This window comes from Delphinapterus leucas, chromosome 3 (genome assembly GCF_059928025.1).
Source record: "Delphinapterus leucas isolate spDelLeu-1000000601 "Yukka" chromosome 3, BTC_Dleu_Yukka2, whole genome shotgun sequence".
In the NCBI taxonomy this organism is placed as follows: Eukaryota; Metazoa; Chordata; class Mammalia; order Artiodactyla; family Monodontidae; genus Delphinapterus; species Delphinapterus leucas.
The window spans coordinates 107,446,293-107,468,244 of NC_143131.1; the positions used below are offsets into that span (position 1 = coordinate 107,446,293).

The following is a 21,952-nucleotide window of genomic DNA, read 5'->3' on the forward strand; positions in this document are numbered from 1 at the left end:
CAGTGACCTTCTCCATCCTTATCACCAATTCCAGCAAACGTTTTTTCTCAGCAGCATTCAGCCTTCCAGCAGCGTTTGATATTCTTTTGAAGTCTTCTTGATACTCCCTTGGCTTCTGTAACACCACTCTCTCCCTTAGTTTTCCTTCTTTCTCTCTGGCTCTTTCAGCCCAATGTCTTCTGCATTTTCCTTCGTCTCTAAACTGGCCATCCTCTAGGCTTGATTCTGGCTTTCCTTCTTCCTCTGCCGTCTTCTCTCTCTGTAAATCCCCCGTCTATATCACCTGTAGGCTAATTGCTCCCCAAATTTTGTCTCCTACTAATACTACCTTTGTGAGTTCTGGGCATCCAGAGCCTGCTGGACGTTTTTGCTTCCTGTCTAAAGGACACCCCACACTCACAAACTTATGATTTTTCTTCCTCTACCTCTGAAAACAAAACCACCCAGGCCCTCTTCCTGTGCCCTGTGTCTCTGTGAATGGTACCACCATTCATCATATTGCACAAGTGAGAAAACTGAGTGATCCTTGACACTTTTTCTCGCCTCTCTACATCCAGTTCATCACCGAGTTCTTTGTATCACCTTTATTTCCTAAATATTATTTTCATCCTCACTGCTACCATCCTGGAGCAGTCTGCAGCATATCTTTCTCCAGTAGCCTTCTATGGTTTCCCCTATTCACTATGCCCTCCTATTACTATTGAGCCTGGAGTGATCTTTCTAAAACAAAATTGATCATGTTATTCCTTGGCTTAAAACTAGCCTTGCATTGTCTAGTTCTGGCCTGCCTCTTCTTTAGTGTTTCAATTTCTCAATGGCACAGTACTTCCTCTGGCCATAGTGCCTTTGTATGTAATACTATCCATGATTCTTCCTCCCTTCTCCTCCATACCACACTGATAACTTTTCAGTCTTAATATTTCACTTCAATCTTTATTTCCTGAGAGAGGAAGCCTTTATCCTCCAGTCTAGGACAAACCTCTTTTCTCTTCGAGCCCTTATTTCAGTTAGTGGGAGTATGTTTGTTAAGATGGTTATTTGAGTAAACTTGAGTTGACTTCAAGTTCCATGAGGAGCAGACTATGTCTGTGACTGTTTATCATTATGTCCCTACTACATAGCAGACCCTCAATCAATACACGTTGAATAATAGAACTATTCTTTATAAATTATTGTAGTACAGAAGAATCTTAAACTCTTTTATGTACCGTATATTGTCATCTAGAATCTCTAAAGGACATTTGACAGGCGGATGGCCCCAGTTTGCACATTTGGAATTTAAGACACAAAAGAACTAAGTAACCTGTCCAAAATCATAAGACCCGTAACTGGCAGAGCCACGGCTGGAACTTGCAACAACCATTTTGACTCCCAGTTGATGTTAATTCCAATGTCCTACAGTTTAATACTATGTAAGTTCTTGCTATTTTGGTTTTTTTTTTTTTTTTTAAATTCCCATGTCAGTTGTGTTTTAGTTCATTGAAGATAAAGTAGAAAAGATTTGGACCCCTCAGTTTCACTGTATGGATAGATCTTTTCCCAATAGAAAAATATTTTTTAAAAAATTTAAGTATAAGAAAGTTTCTTATAAATGGAATCATAGTAAGTTTTGTTTTTTTTTAAATTTCTTCTGCTTTTCTTATCTGTATCTCCCAAAAGTGTGATGTAAATGTTTAAATGTTCTAGTGTTGCACTTTTCAGTACTATAACCACTAGTCACATTTGGCTGTTAAACTAAATTTTTTTATTTTTTATTTTTTTAATATTTATTTATTTTTGGCTGTGTTGGGTGTTAGTTGCAGCACGCGGGATCTTTCATTGCAGCGTGCAGACTTCTCTCTAGTTGTGGTGCGTGGGCTCCAGAGCACCGGCTCAGTAGTTGCGGTGCACGGGCTCCGGAGTGTGTGGGCTCTGTAGTTGTGGCAGGTGGGCTCTGTAGTTGTGGTGCATGGGTTCCAGAGCGCGTGGGCTCTGTAGTTGAGGCATGCAGGCTCTCTAGTTGTGGTGCATGGGCTTAGTTGCCCTGCGGCATGTGGGATCTTAGTTCCCTGACCAGGGATTGAACCCGTGTTCTCTGCATTGGAAGGCGGATTCTTAACCACTGGACCGCCAGGGAAGTCCCTAAACTAAGTATAAATTAAAGTTAAAAATGTATTTACTTGAGCCAGATTTTAAGTGCTCGATACCCACATGTTGGCTAGTGGCTACCATACTGGACAATGAAGATACAGAACATTTCCCTCATCACAGAGAAATCAGTTAGCCAGTGCTGTCAGGGGAAGTGATATTTAAAGGAACTTTTCCCTTCCCTCATTCCTCCTTTCTTGGATTTCTCCCTTCCTTTTCTTACATGTTAAATAGTCACCACTAGTTTAAAATTATTAAACAGTCAAATTTTCTCTAATTTCTCATGAGATCCTTCCTTAAATAAAGTTGTCTAAACATATTAGGCCCTCAATGAAATGTTCGTTGAATCAGTGGAATTTATCTCTTTCTGAGAATGGAGATCTGGGTCTTTAATATTGCAAAGGCTGTGAAGAATTTCTTAATGTTGTATAAAGTGTTAAGTTTCCAAAGCACTCTTAACTCATGTATCTGTATTTGATCTTCAAATCTATCTTTGGAGGAGATGGATTTTCAGAAGGTCGTAGAGTAGCAGTCATATTTTGCAAGGTTGTGGTTTGCCTAAGCACTTAACTAATACTTGGTAAGGCTGCATCTCTTTGAAACTAGCTCTCTGTCTCCCTTTTCTTTTGGACTAGTGATTCCCAAATTTCTAAAAGAATTACCTGGAGAAAAATTACAGATTCCTCTCTCTCAAAGAATATACATGCCATTTTAAAAAAGCTTTCCTGGTGATTCCCCGAGAGCCAGGTTTGAGAACCAATGTCCTAGACAGACTTTGGTTATCATTATGACAGTAGTACATAGTTGTGGGGTTTTTTGTTGCTTTGTTTGTTTGTTTTGATATGCTGATTGTCAGTTTTGAAACATTCTACTATAGGAACCTGTCAAAGATCTGAATTTAACCCTTAGATAACTGTATAATGAATTCTATAATGTTACCAATTATTCAACATCTGTCATGTTTCAGAGCAGTCTGTAGTCTGTGCACAGTAATCTTCCAAACCAGTTAGTTTACAGATAGACAAGCTCAGAGGCTAATAGCAACTTGCCTAAGTCTCACAGCCAGTGAGTGGTAGATGCTGGATTTAAACATAGACACGTTAGTGAAAGCTCACATGTGAGGTGCTAGGACAAATCCTGTAGGGAAGTCAGACACACAAGTACTAACTGGTAAGTCTGAATCCTGATGAGTTCACATGGAATAGTTGGAGTGAGATATTACCTCTCTTTTATAGAACCTAATGGTTTCAGACACAAATAATCAGGCTTTACTATTTTAGAAGTTAAGCTTTATGATAAATTATTCTTAGTACTGGCTTACCTGTAAGTTTCCAGAAATAATAGATTTGGCTTGTAGCACTTGAAAAATTATCCTCTCACCTATTTCAGTCCCAATTATTTGGCAGATTTGCTGATTAGAAACAAAGCTGATTCAGTAATTAAGCAAAGCAGCAACAATAACAACAAAAAGGCCTCATTTAAAAGGGTTCAGCACACCTGCACTTGGGGACTACATAGTTAAACTTTATACACAGTTATAACAAATATGGCCTTCTGGTTTTCAGAACGAGGGCAGATTAGAAGGGAAAATGAACACTGGCAGAGGTGGATTCAAAGATGACCAGTATGTTATACAGATAGAAAATAAGAAAATCATAAAAAGCAGAAAATAGCAGTCTTAGAATAGCTCTTGAGTAGACGCAGAGACAGGACCTGAGTTTTGGTTGTCACAGTATCTCCGTCTAGCATAGTGCTGGCACAAAGTAACCATGGTGTTTTAAATCTCAATACAAAAAGAGTCAGCCAACTACACATTTGGAAAATTTGAGTGTCATGTCATCCTAGAGTATCGCATTTTAAGAGGCTAAGTATTAGTCCTTTTAAGAACCAACACTTTAAAAATTTATTCCAAGGGTTTTGTTGTACTTTGTTTATTTAAAATGTTTGTTACCGTATCATTATGAAGAGAAGATAATATAGGAGGTTTGAAAAACAGAGAAAGTTAAAGACCTCAAATCCTTAACACTTTTACATTTTTATACATGTAAAAATTATGATTTTATATCCTACTCTTCCCACCTAGCATTAAATAACTAATCATAGGTAATCAGTTTCCTATGTCACCCATAGTAATCTTCTATTTAAGTGAATGTTTTTATGATAGTCTCATACATGTACCGTATGATATGTGTACCATAACTTGGATTTTCTCTGCAGACTCTTTAGTTCATTTACATTTATTGTGATTTGGCTGTTATTAGGCATGGTATTTTGCTATTTGTTGGTTTTCATACCCGTTTTTGTTCCTCTAATCCTCTTTTCCTGCCATCTTCTATGCTAATCAAATATTTTTTAATATCCATTTTAATTCTGTTTACTTTCTTGTTATATATCTCTTTGCATTATTTCAGTGGTTGTTCCACTTACAGAGAATATTGAATTTTTTCAGCTAAAATATAGGAACCTTAAAACAGAATACTTTTCTTAGTACTTTGGTTATCGTGTAAATTACAAACCCAGCAATACAGTGTTGTACTTTTTGTTTTCGACAAAAGTCCTATGACTTTAAAAAAAAAAGGAAAGAATGCTTATATGGTGTTCTATTTTTTTTATTTTTATTTTTTTTTCCCATTTCTTCTTGTAGATCTGTGTTGCCATCTGATACTATTTCCCTTCCTTGAGTAGTTGTTGTAAGGGAGGTCAACTGGCAACAAAATTCTTTGTTTTTATTATCTGAAGATGTCTTTACTTCACTTTTAAAGGATAGTTTTGCTGGATGTCAGTTTCCTGGTTGCCAGAATTTCTTCTTTCAGTGGTTTGAGTATGCACTTCCAGTGTCTTCTGCCCACCATTATTTCTGATAAGACAACCATTAATCATACCATTGCTCATCTGTATATGATACATTGGTTTTCTGTGGTTGCTTTCAAGATATATTCTTTACCTTTGGCTTTCAGGAATTTGTACATAGGGGCTTTTCTCTTTGTGTGGATCCTTTTTGGGTTTAAATTTATTCTATCTGTAAGCTAATGGGTTTCACTGCTTCCTCCAGCCATTTCCACTCTGCTGTTGAATCCATCTAATGAATTTTTTATTTCAATTATTTTGATTTTCAGATTAAGAATCTCTAATTTTTAAAATATAGCTTCCATTTCTCTGTTGAGATTCCCTCTCTGTTACTCACTGATACCGTATTTACCTTTAATTTTTTAGTATGTTCATTATAGCTATTTTGAAGTCTTTGTCTCTCATATCTAACATCTGGGCCCACTTGGAGTTAATGTCTAATGACTTTTTTTCTTGATTATGGGTTATATTTTCCTGTTCAGTAATATTTTGGGGTAAAGACTAGACTTCTATGTAGATAACACATTGTAGCAACTTTGGGTAGTTGTTTTTTTCAGTATTCTCCTAAGGATTATTGTTTTTTGTTCTAACAGGTACTTAAGTTGCCTAGATTCAAACTGCACACTGAGTCCTCTGTCCCCACTATGCTGTACCTGATACCTCTGTTGTGTCCTGTGTTTTCAGCTGCTGCTTTTTTAGCCTGTCTCTTTGGGTGGGGGTGTGTGTGTTTGTGTGTATGTGTGTGGTGCAGATCCTCCCCTGTACCTGTGTGATTTAGTGGTCACCTGAGATTTGGGGCTTACCCTCGCTATCATTCTGTTTTTTTTTTCTAGAGATTCCCACTTAATTTCTAGTTCCTCTTTTGGCTCTTGGGCTCTCTTTTCTAATATTTCAAGCTAGGAAGGCTTCACTTTAAGCCATCCAAGTTACACACACTTGGGGAAGTGCTCTCAGTTGAAAAAGAAAGCAGACTCAGTGCAGCTGTATCTATCTAAGAGTATTTCCTTTCTGGTCTTTGCTTTTTTTCAATCTGTCCTAGTTTTTTTTCCATACATAGATAGTTTAGCTGTCAGTCAGGGGTTTAAATCTTGGCCTTTCCGCTTAATCCTTGTGTAACCTTCAGAAAAAGAACTTGTCACCTCAGATTCTCAGTTTCCTTCTATAGAAAATGGGAAAGATGATAATTCATAGTGAGAAATAGCACATATTCATGTGAGAAATACTTGAACTATCAAGTGCATACCACGTGCTAAATGTAGTTTTTGTTATCGCGTGTTTCTCCATGTATATTGCTTTTCTAATACTTTACCCATTTAGGATATTGCTAAGTCATATATTTATATCTTTGACAACTTTTGGTTCTCCTTATTTTAAAAATAAAACAATTTGAAATGTAAATGACACAGTTATACCTTCCAGTATCACTTAATAATATAAGTTTTCTGGTAAGTTGAATTAAAATGTTTTTAAGCTATTTGTTGACATTAGCAAGTTGTGTGGGATTTGAAATAATGTATAAATTATGCTATGCATAATGCATTTTGTTGTAACTCAGTCTTGAACACGATGGGCTAGGTAGAGGACTGAATTCTTTGACTGCAATCAGCAGTTCTGACTTGGTTCATTGTAAAGTCACATGCTCACAGCATCCACTTTTATCTGTGGCACTTGAGTTTTGAGCTTTGCATTAATGCCACTGGATATTAATAGACCATTGTTAACCAGAGCAGATTGGATTCCTGTAAAACAATACTTTGTTTTGAGAGCATAGTCTGTATGGGGAGCGTTACACTGAATACACCAATCACCGACAGCACGGATAGGAAATGTTGGTAGCTTTGGGGTGATATAATTGGCTAGTACTTAAAGAAAAAATGGTTAGAATAAATAAGCCCAGCCACTTTGGCATCTAAATTTGCATATGTATGCGTCCATTTTTAGTTACTGATTTGGCTTTGTTTCATAATATTAATTTAACACTTTAGCTTACTTTGGTATTAAGAAGATGCTATTAAAGTATATGAGAAATTTTTATCTAAAGTATCTTGATGGATACTTTAGTTCAGAAGTTTGTTTTTAGGATTTAAATACCATTTTTTGGTGAACTTTAACTTTTTTGAAGTGTAATTTTGGGTTTTTTTTTAAAATCAATAATATGCTGCTTGTAAAGAAAGCAGTGAATTCTTTTATATTAACTGTGCCCTGAAATGAAGATTCCCCACTCCTCTGAGTGTCAGTAACAGTGATTTAATTTGCTTAAATAAAGCTAGGCCCACAAGGTATGCTTCTGCTCTCCTACTGTGCAATTTAATATTAACCCTAGCTAGTGTTGCTATGATGTGCTTATCAGTTGCCACCAAAGAAAACAGCACAGGGAGGAAGCTTTCATTTATTAAACACATTTTTAGCACTAGAGAAGTTACAAAAGATTTCTAGTAGTGTGATCATTGGTCCTCAAAGCCAGGTTCTTCACACTATATCCTATTGACTTGTTGATGGTGTAGGTAATCAATCTTTTACCACCATTCAGAATGGAGATGCCACATTTCTATATATAGGTCAGTGTTTTTGTTCATTCTTCCAGAGGTAATCTTAAACTGCCAGTATTATAGGAAGCAGTGTAGTAGAGTCTAGATTAATATGTTTCGCAGTACTTATTTTTGTATATTTGGTCAACATCCAGTTATTTAAACTCACCCCATGGGCAGTTGAAATAATCACTTATTTGTTGTTTATAATAATAGCCAAAATTTATCAACCACTTACCCTGTTAATGTCAGACAATGTACCAAGCAGTTAATACATTTTGTTTTTTAATCTTTTAAAAGTCTTTTTATTTTATTTTTTTAGACATTTTGCCCATTGCTTTATTTATTTAATTTTTTTTTAATTTTTATTTTGTTTTTGGCTGTGTTGGGTCTTTGTTACTGCGTGGACTTTCTCCAGTTGCAGCGAGCGGGGGCTACTCTTTGTTGCGGTGTGCAGGCTTCTCATTGCAGTGGCCTCTCTTGTTGCGGAGCTCGGGCTCTAGGCACACGGCTTCAGTAGTTGTGGCTTGTGGGCTCCAGAGCACAGGCTCAGCAGTTGTGGCTCACGGGCTTAGTTGCTGTGCGGCATGTGGGATCGTCCTGGACCAGGGCTCGAACCCGTGTCCCCTGCAGTGGCAGGCATATTCTTAACCACTGCGCCACCAGGGAAGCCCTAAAGGTCTTTTTAGAATGGTGGTATATAGCAGAGAAAAAAAATGTAAAGACTAAATGCATAACTTAATCAAGTGATCACCACCCAGATCAAGGAATAGAACATTGCTGGCACTCCAGAAACCCTCTGTGCACCCCATACTGATCTCCCTGTGCCAAAAGTAGCCACTGTCCTGACTTAATGGTGATCATTTATTTGGGTCTGGGTCTTGGTATTTTGTTTGTTTGTTTGTTTTTGTCACCTTTATGTATTCTGGAAGACCATTAGTCTAGTTTTGCCTGCTTTAAAACTTTATATGGAATCATACAGTGCTTTTTTATCTGTCATCTTTTGCTCACTGTTATGTTTGTGTGTATTTTTAATTCATTCATTTGTATTGCTAATTATCTTCCATTATATGAAATGCTACAATTCTGTAGTTGTGGATGTTTGAGACTGTTTCTGGTCCTTGGCAGTTTTTAGCAATGCTGATATGAACATTTTAATATAAGGGTCCTACTTCATTTAAGTGTTGTTTATCTATAGGGATATATCTAGGATTAGAATTGCTGGGTTAAAAGGTATGCATTTTTTTCAGCTTAAGAAGATAATGCCCAAACTTCTTTTCCAAAGTTGTGTACCAATTTATATTCCCACCAGCAGTGTATGAGAGTTTTTGTGTTCTATACAATCATGATATTTTCTCACTTTATCTTCTCAAACACTATGGGATAGGTAATATTATCTCCATTTTACAGATGTGGAAACTGAGGGCCAGAGGTGTTAAACAACTTGCCAGAGTTCACATAGCTAGTGATAGCAGAGCTAGATTTTGAACTTGGATCTGACTCAGGAGCAGACACTTAAAATTTTACTTGTTACTATTTCAGGACATTATTTGGAAAACAGGGATTGCCCATAAAGACTTAATATTCATTCACTATGTCTTTGATTAAAAATGACAGGGAGAGGTCTGTACCCTTGTGGACCTTCCATTTTAATACACATTGAAGGAGTGGAGGTAGGTACATAGATTACAAGAGCTGAGTAAATAAAAAAAATAATTACTGGGTGTGATATATGCTATGAAGAAGAAAAAAGGGGCACTGCTGAGAAGAAACTATATGTTGGGTGGTCTGGGAAGGAGGCTACACTTGAGCTAAGACCTAAAGTTTGAGAAGGAGCCAGCCATATTCAAAGTGTGTTAAAGACAGGGAATAGCAGGCAAAAAGTCCCCCAGGAGAAAATACTTTAAAATCAACATTTCAGCAATAAAGCAGTATTATATCAAATTAAATATTTGATAGAACTCTTTCAGAAATTTTCTAACTTAAAGGATAGGATTTTGAAGGTGTATAAAAAACTTCAAGGAAAATTAATAGAAATAATAAAGTGGTGTATGACTGGAAAAATACAGAGACTTCTAAAACAGACTAATATTTACTTTTTCTTTAATCATGTCAAATCTTACTATGTGTGGTAATAAAACATTGATGACAAATCTCAAGGATTCTGTGTGGATAATTTTCTTTTTCAAGCCTTCCTGAAAGGGCATGGATGTGTAAGTGGACCCAGGGGTGAAGAGGTTGCAATGGTAAAGCATGTACGGGAAGAAGGAACCTAGTATGACCAAGAGCATTTGATCAGAAGGAGTTGCTAGCTTGCGCAGCTAATGTCGGTTTTTAATTGGAAAAAGAAAATTCTAGGTAACATAGAAACTGAACGATTTATTGGTCTGTTTTAACTACCCTGTCTTCCACCATAGCCTCCAAATAAGCTCCTAAAGTTAAATAACTCGTATAACTCTATTTAGGACACAATTTCATATTAAACATTTTACGTGCCTTCCAGGTGGGTTATATCTGTACACTAGCAATTTTTTCTCCTCCGTAGGAGGTCTGATCCAGCTGTCTGTAACAGTCCTGTAGGGCAAAGAGTTTCGCACACACTGTAGACCCTGGGGGAATTTCTACAAAGAGCAAAGAGATTTTTAAAAATACCCTCTGGTGTCATACACAGCGCAGAACTTCTGCTGTCATTTTTATGAGAACTGTGTCAGAAATCCTTAGCTTCTGTAGATTTGGAAGCAGAGGAAGGAGGGGAGGATGAAGCAAGGTAAAGAGTGAAAATAGCTGAGGAATTGGGAAGTTTGAGCAGGACAGTTTCTTAAGTTGGGCGATTTGTCTAATGTCTCCTTGTCCAAAATAGGTAACTTAAAATAATTCACCTTGGCTCCCTGTAATATGTGGAATTCTACCATTTAGAAGATTCTCTGCATTGCCACATTAATAGCTACACGGTTTGGGGTAAGTTAACCTGTCAAAAGACTGTTCCCACATTTGTTAAGTGGAGATTAGATCTGTCTCTCAAAGATGTGCCAGTTCAGGGAAATAGGGTGTGAAAACATTTAGGGAAGTGTCTGGAACACAGTAGTATTTCAGTAAATGTTGGCTGTAATTAAAGGAAGCCGGAGAGATTATGAGGGTCTCCTATACTACGAATTCTTATTTTACCCTGTGAGTAATGGATAGCCAAACCTAGATTATGTACAACTGTATTTTGTATGAAACTTTTGTTTCTTGACAGTAGAAAAACTACTGTTTTGATGTATCTTGCAATATTACTTAGCACAAAAAATCTGGTGTATATCACAATAAACTTGAATTGGGTTGGATTCTATGCCAGGGTTCACCTTACCCCAAATATGCAAAACCAAATTATTGCCTAACCTATAAATCAATTCTTATCCAGAGTCAAACTCTTTAAAAGTCATGGAGAAAAAAATCATCCTTTTCCCTGTTATATTTTCCAAGTGTGTTTGTAGTTATAGGAAATAGTAAGAGAATTGCTCAGAAAAAGATGGAAGAGGCAGATTGTTACACTGCTAAATAGGCTTTTCCATCTTGTTTTTCATTTAGTACAAATATTAATTGGGGAGAATTTAAAACTTCTGGAATGGATTATTGTTTCAGTTCTATTTATGTGTGATCACCCTTCATGTTGAACTTGTGACCTTTTTGGTAGTTGTAATTAACAGAAATTTTTAGCATTTAGATGATATGGTCTGCCAGAATAATTTGAAATCAGATAATTTGAATGAGGGTAGACAGTTCTGTATATTTAAAAATTTCTCTTATTTCTACCATAGCTACTACCCTGTACATAACATCTTCTAAATAAGTAGTTGTTAAATGCATGCAAAATTTTATAAGCTATATATCTGCCCCCCACAACATTGTTTTCCAGTTGAGGTAGTTTTTTTTTTTTTTTTCTGTTGCTTAAGATTATTTGGTAAGGTTGATTTACTGTGTAAAAAGTAACATCAGTTGTGATTGGGATCCAAATTTTATTTCATAGATCAAAATGCTAGGATGCAGTGTAGTTCCCTAGTCTTCATTTGGCAGGGTAAATGATTGTTTGATGCATATTTTGTGGCAGCCAGAAAATGATTAGCCAATACGTATAATTTTGTTATATTGAAAAAATAAAGCCATCTCATATCCTATCTTTATTCCTTTGCAGCTTTCTTCATCTTCAATAAGTTTAGCTTTTTTTTATGTAAATGAATACCTTATCTTACCCAATCCTCACATTAACTATGTAAGTTAATGTATTAGTTTAATAACCACTTTCTAGTTGCAGAGATAATGCTAATAGAAAATTTTGTTTCCCTATGGACTTCCCCGGTGGTGCAGTGGTTAAGAATCTGCCTGTCAATGCAGGGGACACAGGTTCAAGCCCTGGTCCAGGAAGATCCCACATGCCACGGAGCAGCTGAGCCCGTGCGCCACAACTACTGAGCCTGCACTCAAGAGCCCGCGAGCCACAAGTACTGAGCCTGCGTGCCTAGAGCCCGTGCTCCGCAACAAGAGAAGTCACCACAGTGAGAAGCCAGTGCACCACAACGAAGAGTAGCCCCCGCCCGCCACAACTAGAGCAAGCTCACACGCAGCAACAAAGACTCAACACAGCCAAAAAGAAAAAAAAAGAAAATTTTGTTTCTCTAAATAAATGAACCTTAACACAGAAGCATGGATTCATAATGGATCCATAAAACATGATCAAGATTTAATGCAAGATATATTTCAGAGATGCAGTGTGGGGACAAAAGGAGGAGGACCCTTAGTTGCAAGAGGAGTTAAGGGATGCTCACTGGCATGGGTTTTGGTCCTCCGTATTAACATGGAGGACCTTTTTATAACATTCATAAAAAATGAATATATTTGGGTTTGAGCTTCCCAGCAGGTGCCGCAGGAGCAACACTGACTGGGCGCTGAGAGCATGTACAGCCTTACGGAAAAGAAAATGCTGCCTTTGCTCTGATAGGGTCAACTGAGTGTGTAATCTTGTTCTTGTTGATACGTGGCTGGGCATTGAAAAGCCAGGCCATCTAGGAATAATTTTCCTACTAAGCCTTTTGAAGTGTGTAACTGTGAGTCACACTTTTACATTTCTAACATGGCACTGAAACTTAAATTGCTGTATTATAATCAAGCTGTATCAGTTGGCTTGATAGTCAAGCCCGAGAAACCTCAGCTGCTTTATGTGGCTGTAACACATTGATCTTTATTTACAGTCTTGAGACTCCAAGGAAATGGTACAGGTGGTCAGGGATTATTATCTCCATTTTACAGATTAGGAAACTGTCACAGAGAGGCTGTGACTTGAAAAGAGGCATCAACTGTTTTTTTTTTTTTTTAACTGGATTAAACAATTAATAGAGGCTTCTTGGTATAGTAGAAAATGCCCTGGATAGAAGATAGAAAACCTACCCGTCATCTCTAGCCTCTACTATAAAACTATCAACTCTGGGAGGGCTGAAAAGTCCCTAGCATGGTTCTTGATAAAACTGCTTAATAAATATTTGTTTAATGAATGAGTGGAAGGATGTGGTTGTGGTTTATGCTCAGAAACTGCTTTTTGCAACTGTAGAATCTTCAGGTAACAGAAAAATATCAGAAGTTACTTTAAGGGACTGGTACATTTCCCTCTTCAAAAAGTGTCCATATTTGAGCATCCTTAAGTCTACCTGGAAACAATATTGTAGCAGCCATAGACCTAAAGAGATAGTTTGGTACAGCTTTGCTCAGTTGTTCTTTGAAACACCAGTAAGACAAAATAAAAACCCAAACATTTTCCCCTCCTCCCAAATTTTAAAAAAATTATGTAGGTTACTGTCTTTTGCCTACTATGGCCTGAAATTGCTGAGCTAATATACTTTTGCCAAGTCTTTACCAGTTTAACTATAAAAAAAGGGAATAAATTTGTATAAAAATGAATATATTTGGTAATAGGCTTTGCCAGAAATATGTTTTATTCTAACTGTATTCAAAAGTTGCACTGTCTAGACAGTCTTGATATTTCTTTGTACAATGATAAGCACCTTTATTCAACTTTGGACAAAACATGATCATAAATCATTCTGAGCACTGCACAATCATCTTTCATGGGTATTAACATCCTTGTCCAGTGATGTCGCAAAGACCATCTACACTACCTTGTATACTTGAGATGAAAGTCTTGTGGACTTAGTAACTGGGATGTCTGAAGAAAGAAAATAACTGACATTTTAGTGTAATGTGTACCTAAAGCATTTATCAGTGAAAAGTGTGTTGGTGTGCCCATGATGAGGATGTACACAGAAGACAATACTGCACTCTCGGTTACAGAGCCAGTGAAAGCAGTGTTAAGGTTTCTAATTGTAATTTTTTAAAAGCTTGGATAAGTATTTTTTCCTAAAGCTTTATTGTTCATCACTTTAAAAAATCTGTCTTCATCCTAGGTTGTCTCTAAAATACTGAAGAAAATTCTGGTGTTAGGGAAGAAACAATAGCTTGATTTTTTAAGAATTTTTTTACTGAGAAATCATCAGTAAGTCTAGCCTTTGTGTTCAGTTGTATTTTTTTTTAGGTCAAGCAGAGTATGAGTTATGACCTTTGATATGTAAAGGGTAATTTAAATCAGTGAATTCAAAACAAGTTAATTTTTGGATATTGGAAACTGAAAAACTAAAATTTTAAGACGTGTATTGCAGAATAAATCTAAAATCAATTTACATTATAAAGGATTTTAATTATTAAGAATTTTTTGATGGAAAGTTTTTAATTTTATTTAAGAAATTTTTATATTGGAGCATAGTTGATTAAAAATGTTGTGTTAGTTTCAGGCATATAGCACAGTGATCCAGTTATACATGTATCTATTCTTTTCAAATTCGTTTCCCATTTATGTTACTACAGAATATTGAGCTCTGTTCCTTGTGCTATACAGTAGGTCCTTGTTGGTTATCTGTTTTAAATATAGCAGGGTGTACAAGTCACTCCCACACTTCCAATCCATCCCTCCCCCCTCCCCTTCCCCCCGCCCCCATGGGTAGCCATAAGTTCGTTCTCTAAATCTGTGAGTCTAGAACGTACTATCTTTCTGATCAGATACCTTTTTTGATATTTAAGTGTCCACTGAAACCTTTAAGAATTAAAAACTAATCCAAAAAAGAGAAACTGTTTCCCTCTCCTTTTCATTTAGAGGAAAGTTGTTTGTAGTACACTGACAATTTCTTTTTTCTTATTTGGTAAGAATTGGAGTAGTAAAAGTAATGAACTATAGAAGTGGCAACATCAGTATTTTACACACAGAGCTGTTATTGAGAGGGGAGGTCTGATCTGGAAAAGTATGGGAGCCGTCACTTATTACTTATCACATACAGATGGTGTTTAAAGCTACAGGTCTGGTGAGATGACCATAGGAGAAACAGAGTGAAAAAAAGAGATGGGTCTAAGACCAAGTATTGAAAGGACTCTTACCATTTAACTGCTGGGTGGAAGAGGCTAAGAGAGTGTGGTATTTCAAAAGAAGTTTGAAGAAAGAGGGAGTTGTCAACAGTATCATGAGCTGTTTCAAAAGTCCTTTGAGACAGGGACTAAAAACTGTACATTAGATTTATTAGATTTGGTAGCAGAGAAGTCCTTGGATGTCTTAAAACTATTCCAGTGTTGTGGCATGGTGAAGCCAGGTTGGTGTGCATTGATGAACGTGGGGTAGTATTTCAGCACGTTTGGCTGGACATTTGGAGGTGGGGTGTGTGGTGTGCAGCAAAAAGATAACTATGGTTAGAGGACAAAGAATGATCAAGTTGAGGTAGAAATTTGAATATACAAAGGAGAGTATCCACAGTGCAGAAATTCTCCTTTACTCCCTGCAAAGAAATAAATGACCATGGAAACCAGAGTTCCCTTTCATTCTTATGTTTTCTGTATTCTCAGAAAAATGCTCAGCTACTCAGGTTTTCTTTCCCAAAGTTTCTCTTTTCATTCTTTTTCCATAGCTTCACCCACTAGCTCTTTATCCCTGGCCCCTCTCCTAATTTCCAGTCATGAATTTTTTAACAGCCTGGTGGAACTCTTTGTTTCTTGGCTCCTCAAATTAAGAAATCCTTCCAGTTACTGAGGGTCTACCTCTCTGTGTTTGCCATTGTTTCCTCTGTCTCTTCCTTTCTTCCCCACTCTTGTTCTCATGCCCAGTTTTTGTTTTTTTTTAATTTATTTTTGGCTGCTTTGGGTCTTTGTTGCTGTGCACGGGCTTTCTCTAGTTGCGGCGAGCGAGGGCTACTCTTCGTTGTGGTGCACGGGCTTCTCATTGTGGTGGCTTCTCTTGTTGCGGATCCCGGGCTCTACGCGCGTGGGCTTCAGTAGTTGTGGCTCATGAGCCTTTAGAGCGCAGGCTAAGTAGTTGTGCACGGGCTTAGTTGCTCCGCGGCATGTGGGATCTTCCCGTACCAGGGCTCGAACCCGTGTCCCCTGCATTGGCAGGCTGATTCTTAACTACTGCGCCACCAGCGAAGTCCCTCATGCCCAGTCTTAATCCTTGCTTTGTAGACTCAGATTTACAGTGCTACTTTTTGAAAGATTATTTCCCCAAATAAATTTAAATTAGTTTGTTCCATCTCATTTAATATGGTGTTATCCAAAAAATCATGTTGTTATTTTTGACATTGTATTCATTATGTGAAAAACAGTAAAAAACACAAACCCTTCATTTCTCTGAAAATGGTAGGTAGATCGAAGATTTTATTTATGTACTTTTCTATCAGTATAATTTATAGTTCATAATTGTATATGTGAAATTTTCCTGGTAATAAGATTTGTATACAATATTTTGTGTGTGTGTGTGTTTGTGTAGATAAAACGCCATACTCAACAATTTCCTTATTTCTCTGAAACTAATGTATTTATAGAAACAAAATGTATTCTACCTTGGTTTCCTGTTATTTCAGGAAATAAATATAAACCCAATTTTATTTAACTTAAATCTGTTGATTGAAATATAAAAAATAACATACTCAATTGATTTTAATTTTTGAATTGTATTTTAAAGATTAATAACACTTTAAAATAGAGCTATTGGAACATGATAAGGAAGTTAAACTTAAATTTTATTTGGATTCATTTTTGTTTCAAAATATGTTATACATGCAGAAAAATCTTACAGTGTTGTTTGAATATAGTTGTTCATAGTATTGTGGAAACTGGTATAATTATTGCTAGATCTTCAATTTTCAGGTGGAATTCTAATAAATACAGCAAAAATATTAAGATGCCTGCCTGCTTCTGAATTATTAAAAAGACATGCACATCAGAATTTAGCCTTGGAGAAAGTAGCCTATTAAGTACACACATCTTTAGTTTTCTTTTAATAGAGATGGGAATAGAAATATCTCTCTGTGTATAATTATAGGCATTGTATTTTCTTGTGTATTATTATAAGCATTATATTTTCCTGTAATACTTGCAGGTTATATAATATTTTATGTTATTTTATAACTGAAGAGCACCAAATATCCTAGAGTGACATCTAAGGAACTTCTGTCTACTTTAAAGTTGATTGAGTTAATAGGCAAACATTTTTGTTCTGGCTTTATTTGAATAATTGAACAGTTGAGCCATCAATTCTCTTTTTTTTCTTTTTTGGGGGCAGCATTGGGGGAATTCATCAGTGATGTCCTACCCTATAGAACATAAACAACAGTGGACGTAAAGCCAAAGTGGGTTGCTAAGCTACACAGGCCCCTGATTAGATTTTTTCCTGTTTGTACGTATTTCTCACACGTTTAACTATTACTGGTTTCCATGTTTATACCAAATTCTAAGCACAAAAGAGGGATAAAAATAGACACATGGACTAAAATGAGGAGTGACAGTCTGCAGACTGATACAAAAGAAGAGGTGGGAAAGACAACCAGAAATAGTCATTGCAAAAACTATTTCATGGCCCAGAAATTCTTCTAGGTATATACCCAAGGTAAATGAAGAACACATGTCTACACAAAAACTTGTGCACAGATATTCACAGCAGCGTTATTCATAATAGCTAAAATGTAGAATAGGCCCAAATGTTCATAAGCTGATGAACAGATTTTAAAATGGGGTATATCCATACAACAGAATATTATTTGGCAATAAAAAAGAGTGATATGTACTATAACATGGATGAACCTTGAAAACGTTATGCTAAGGAAAAGAAGCCGCACACAAAGGCCACATGTTGTATGATTGCGTTATTCCATTTATATGAAATATCAGAAGAGCAAATCCATAGAGATAGAAAGTCAGTAAGTAATTGCCAGGAGCTTCAGAAAAGGGGAAATGGAGAGTGACTGCTCACGGGCGTGGAGCTTCTTTTGGGATGATGGAAATGTTCTAAAATTGACTGTGGTGATAATTGTACAACTTTGTGAATATACTAAAAATCATTGAAATATGCACTTTAAATGGGTGAGTATGTGAATAAGAGCTCAGTAAGGCTGTTTTAAAAAGTATAGAAGATTGGGGTGATTACAGAATTTTTATGAAGTGTCTTATATGCCATAAGCCTGGGGCATCCTTTTTAAAGTACAATAATCATTTGATACAGTAGACAGTAGTTATGAAACTGTGCTGTAAGGGAAATCATTATGATTTATTTCTCTTAGGATCTGTTTTTAAAAGTTTGTGAGCTGTCAGGATTAGTCAACATTAAAGTTCATTTTTAAGTTCTTAGTAATCTTAAAATGAGTTGTTTTCCGTGTATTTCATGTAGTTGAAGTTATAGCTATGTCTTTTAGCATAAACGTGGAGATTAGTTTAAAATTTGATTATTTAGAAGAGCCTAGGTAAAATAATTTCAAAAAAATATACTTAAAGAAATTACTGCATCTGACTTATTATACTGTTTCTTCTATTGCTTAAAAATCTAAGAATTTGCAGTAGGTACATTATAAAAATATGGAATATAAGAGCTGATCTAGGTTGATAGCACTTTGAAAGGCCATATAGCAATAATGCATTAAGGGAATTAAATGAGTCTACTTGGCTAACAGAAGTCAAAGAAAAAAAGGAAGTTTGGATTATTACATAGTTTTTTCTCTGTTGTAACACAGAACTTGCTGCAGCTCATTTCTATGAAAAAAATTATATTCAGAATTCAGTAGAGGGTATAACCACTGAAAATGATTTCTTAAAAAAGTATTGTAGGAAATCTAGATCACAGTGTTCAGGATTAAATGATAATTTAGTTGGCTCTTTTTCATTTAAAGACTGAATGTTTGAAATATAGCTGTACTTTGTTCCCTGCTGTTGAGATATGGGTAGAGGAAGAACTATGGGGCTAGTGTTAGGGACAGGATTCTAGATCTAGAACATTTTCTATTTCCCAACACCCTTCCACCCTTCATGATCTGTTTAAGGCACTGCCACTGGTTTGGAAGTTTGTCATGTGCCTTGGGTGTGTTGGGACTGAACAAAAGTTGAGAGCCATGGAGAGAAGGAAAGAGAATATAAAGAAGAAAAACTAAGAATTATAGAATCAGACATGAAACATAAAAGCCTTAGAAGGAGACACTAGTGAAAATGCATTGTGTCAACCAGTTCACGTCTGAATCTGAGAAAAATTAGGAAAGAATGAAGAGTGCTGAGTGACTGAACTCAGGAGTGAGTAAAGGCAGGAGTTAGGGGTGAATCTTGGGATCCACGGAGTCCCGCTGTCAGAGACTATAAAGGGAAAACTGTTCACTGGTGACGAAGAGGAGCTTTATATTGTTAACACTGAAAGTCCAGATAGGGGAAGGGTGGCATCCAGGTAATATAAAGTTGTGGCTGGAGAGACAAGGTCTGAATTGACTGACCTGGTTAGCCTATACTTAGCAAATAGTATTTTTTGTGTTCTCCAGATACCACCAAAATGTAATTAAAAGTTTAAATTATTACAATGGGTTTCATGATAAATTTTTAAAACTCAGTCCTTAGGTAAAATATTCAGAAACCCTTCATTCTTGTAAATACACTAAGTGTACTTAGTGATGTTTGTTTTTATCAGGTGATTTTAAATTTTAAATAATTCTTAAGCATAATTCACATTTCCTCTTATAACCAGGAACCTTTTGAGGATGGCTTTGCAAACGGGGAAGAAAGTACACCAACCCGAGAGGCTGTGGTCACATATACCGCGGAAAGTAAAGGAGTTGTGAAGTTTGGCTGGATCAAGGGTGTGCTAGTATGTACCTATAGACTTAATTTTAGAGTTACACATTTCTGTTTATTATACAATCTTCCTAATATCATCATTCTCGAGATAATGCTTTCTCTTTTTTAAACGGTTTTATCTGATTGTTATGGAGGACCAAATTAATACTTGCACCTCCTTTCCTTGTGGGTATTAAATTCAGTGAAGTAAATATATTTATTAATTTAATCAAATTATATTTGATTACTTCTAAGTTATATTTTATAACCTCTTCTGAATCTCACATATTGTCACTTTTCAAAAATTAAGTATGAAGCTATTAAATTGATGAGAGCAACACAATCAAGAAAGCTGGGCAGGTAATATAGCTGAAATATGCCTGCTTCCTTTCCTGCTACTGTATTTTTTTTGAAGAGAAATGTATAGATGTTAACAAGATGTTAACAGAATAAAGGAGACATAAGTGTTGAGATCACTTCAGTAGACAGGTTTAGGTGATTAAGGTTCAGATTTACTTTCTTTTTCTGTGTTTGAATAGGCACTAAGGATCTGACTGGAGTAGAGAGTCTCATTGGGACTTTGGAAGCACTAATATAGAGTTGTATTGACATTTAGGGGAGAAGTAGAGGGAAAAATACCAGTTCTAGTAGTGATTTTATTGTCTAATCAGTAGAGTGTATTTTAAGCTCTGAGTTGTATTGTTTGCCTGTTCTTAGATTTTACTATTTTGGAAGGCTGTATTCTATGTACGAGCATAATAAATAAAAGTAAAAATAAATTGAGGATGCTGTCTTACAAAGAGTAGGTTTTCGAAAGATGTGTGAACAGTTGGCATTTTGTGTTGACAGATATTACATAATACTTAAATCCGCTGTAGAAGTCATGAAGTAAAGATGTTATAAAAGAATAAGTAAAAAACTGACTTGCATTGATAAGGGGGAACATAAACTCCTTTTTTTAGGGCTGAAGTCTTAAAATATTCCTTGTGCCTTTCTTGTTCTTTTGCTTCTGCTGCTTCAGATAAATGTGTGTGTATAAAGTACATACACACACATATACTCGTATATTACATTATACTTTAATTAGCTTACATTTAAGCTCTCAATAAAGCTCTTTAAAAAAAACTGTTAAAGGGTGGGATAAGAGATTTGAAAGGACCTTCTGTAGTTTAAAATGTATGTTATCCTACTATTGGCTAGTTTAGCATTTACTGTGTATTTAATTACTTTTCATCTGTGACTTGGCCTCTTTTTCTAGGTACGATGTATGTTAAACATTTGGGGAGTAATGCTCTTTATTAGATTGTCATGGATTGTGGGTCAAGCTGGAATAGGTAAGTGAAGTGACATACTGCTTGATTCATTTGAGAATGAATAGGGAAAGGGCTGTGTGCATGTGTAGTCTGAACCTCATAATATTCAAGCAGTTGGAATCATTCTACATTATGTTCTCCTTTGTATCAGACTGTTGTCTTAATGTCACTTTTTTCATAATTCTGATTTGATCTAATATGAGATAAAAGTAAGATAATTTATAGGTTGTAATGTAAATTCAGTATACTTAGACTAACCAGTTCTAGCTGTGGCAGGTTTAAATGAGAGTGTAAGTATTCTCAAGTCTCTTTTCTTTTTCGCTAAAGGTCTGTCAGTCCTTGTAATAATAATGGCCACTGTTGTGACAACTATCACAGGATTGTCTACTTCGGCAATAGCTACTAATGGATTTGTACGAGGAGGTAAATTCAGTCTTTTTACATCATCAGCATTGGATTACTGACACTAAATAAATTGAGATTTTAAAATATCTCTAGTTATTTTTTACCTTAAAGAAGCAACATATCAGGTTCTATATAGGCAAGAAAGTTGCTATCAAGTACTTTTTAACTAATATTTTGAATATAAAATTTTAAATTGATCCATACACAAACATGTATGCTTCAGATTGTTCAGTGTGTTTGGTAGCAAGAATGGAGCTTCTAACTGGGTTTCTTCTCCACCAAGGCACCCCTTGTTGCCTTCTCCCAGGCTTCAGCCCTTGGATCAGTGGTGTACATCCTGCATTTGGTCAGTATTGTACAGGTGTAACCTCATTCCTCCCCACTGAAGGAAACTTAGGCAGAGTTCTGTCCTCATGGTCTAATAGCTTGTGTGAGTTACACCTGGGACTCTGAATCCATGCCCTCAACTCTAGCTCTCTTCTCTGGGTACCCTGAGGCCTATTTTATTGGAGCCCACAAGACCTGCCTTGTGAGGTTTTACTCTTCCCAGGGAGAACACCCAGGACACCAGGAGAATGGCCTTGG

At 36.2% G+C, this 21,952-nt stretch overlaps 1 protein-coding gene across 1 annotated transcript in view; it reads left to right on the forward strand.

Annotated features, from left to right (window-relative positions):
• Nucleotides 1-21,952, forward strand: part of SLC12A2 (solute carrier family 12 member 2) — a 112,263-nt gene that overhangs the window by 8,185 nt on the left and 82,126 nt on the right. The window contains exons 2-4 of the mRNA XM_022588706.3: nt 19,561-19,680; nt 20,908-20,983; nt 21,290-21,385. Coding sequence (XP_022444414.1) covers nt 19,561-19,680; nt 20,908-20,983; nt 21,290-21,385 — 292 coding nt within the window. The remainder of the gene's footprint in view (nt 1-19,560; nt 19,681-20,907; nt 20,984-21,289; nt 21,386-21,952) is intronic.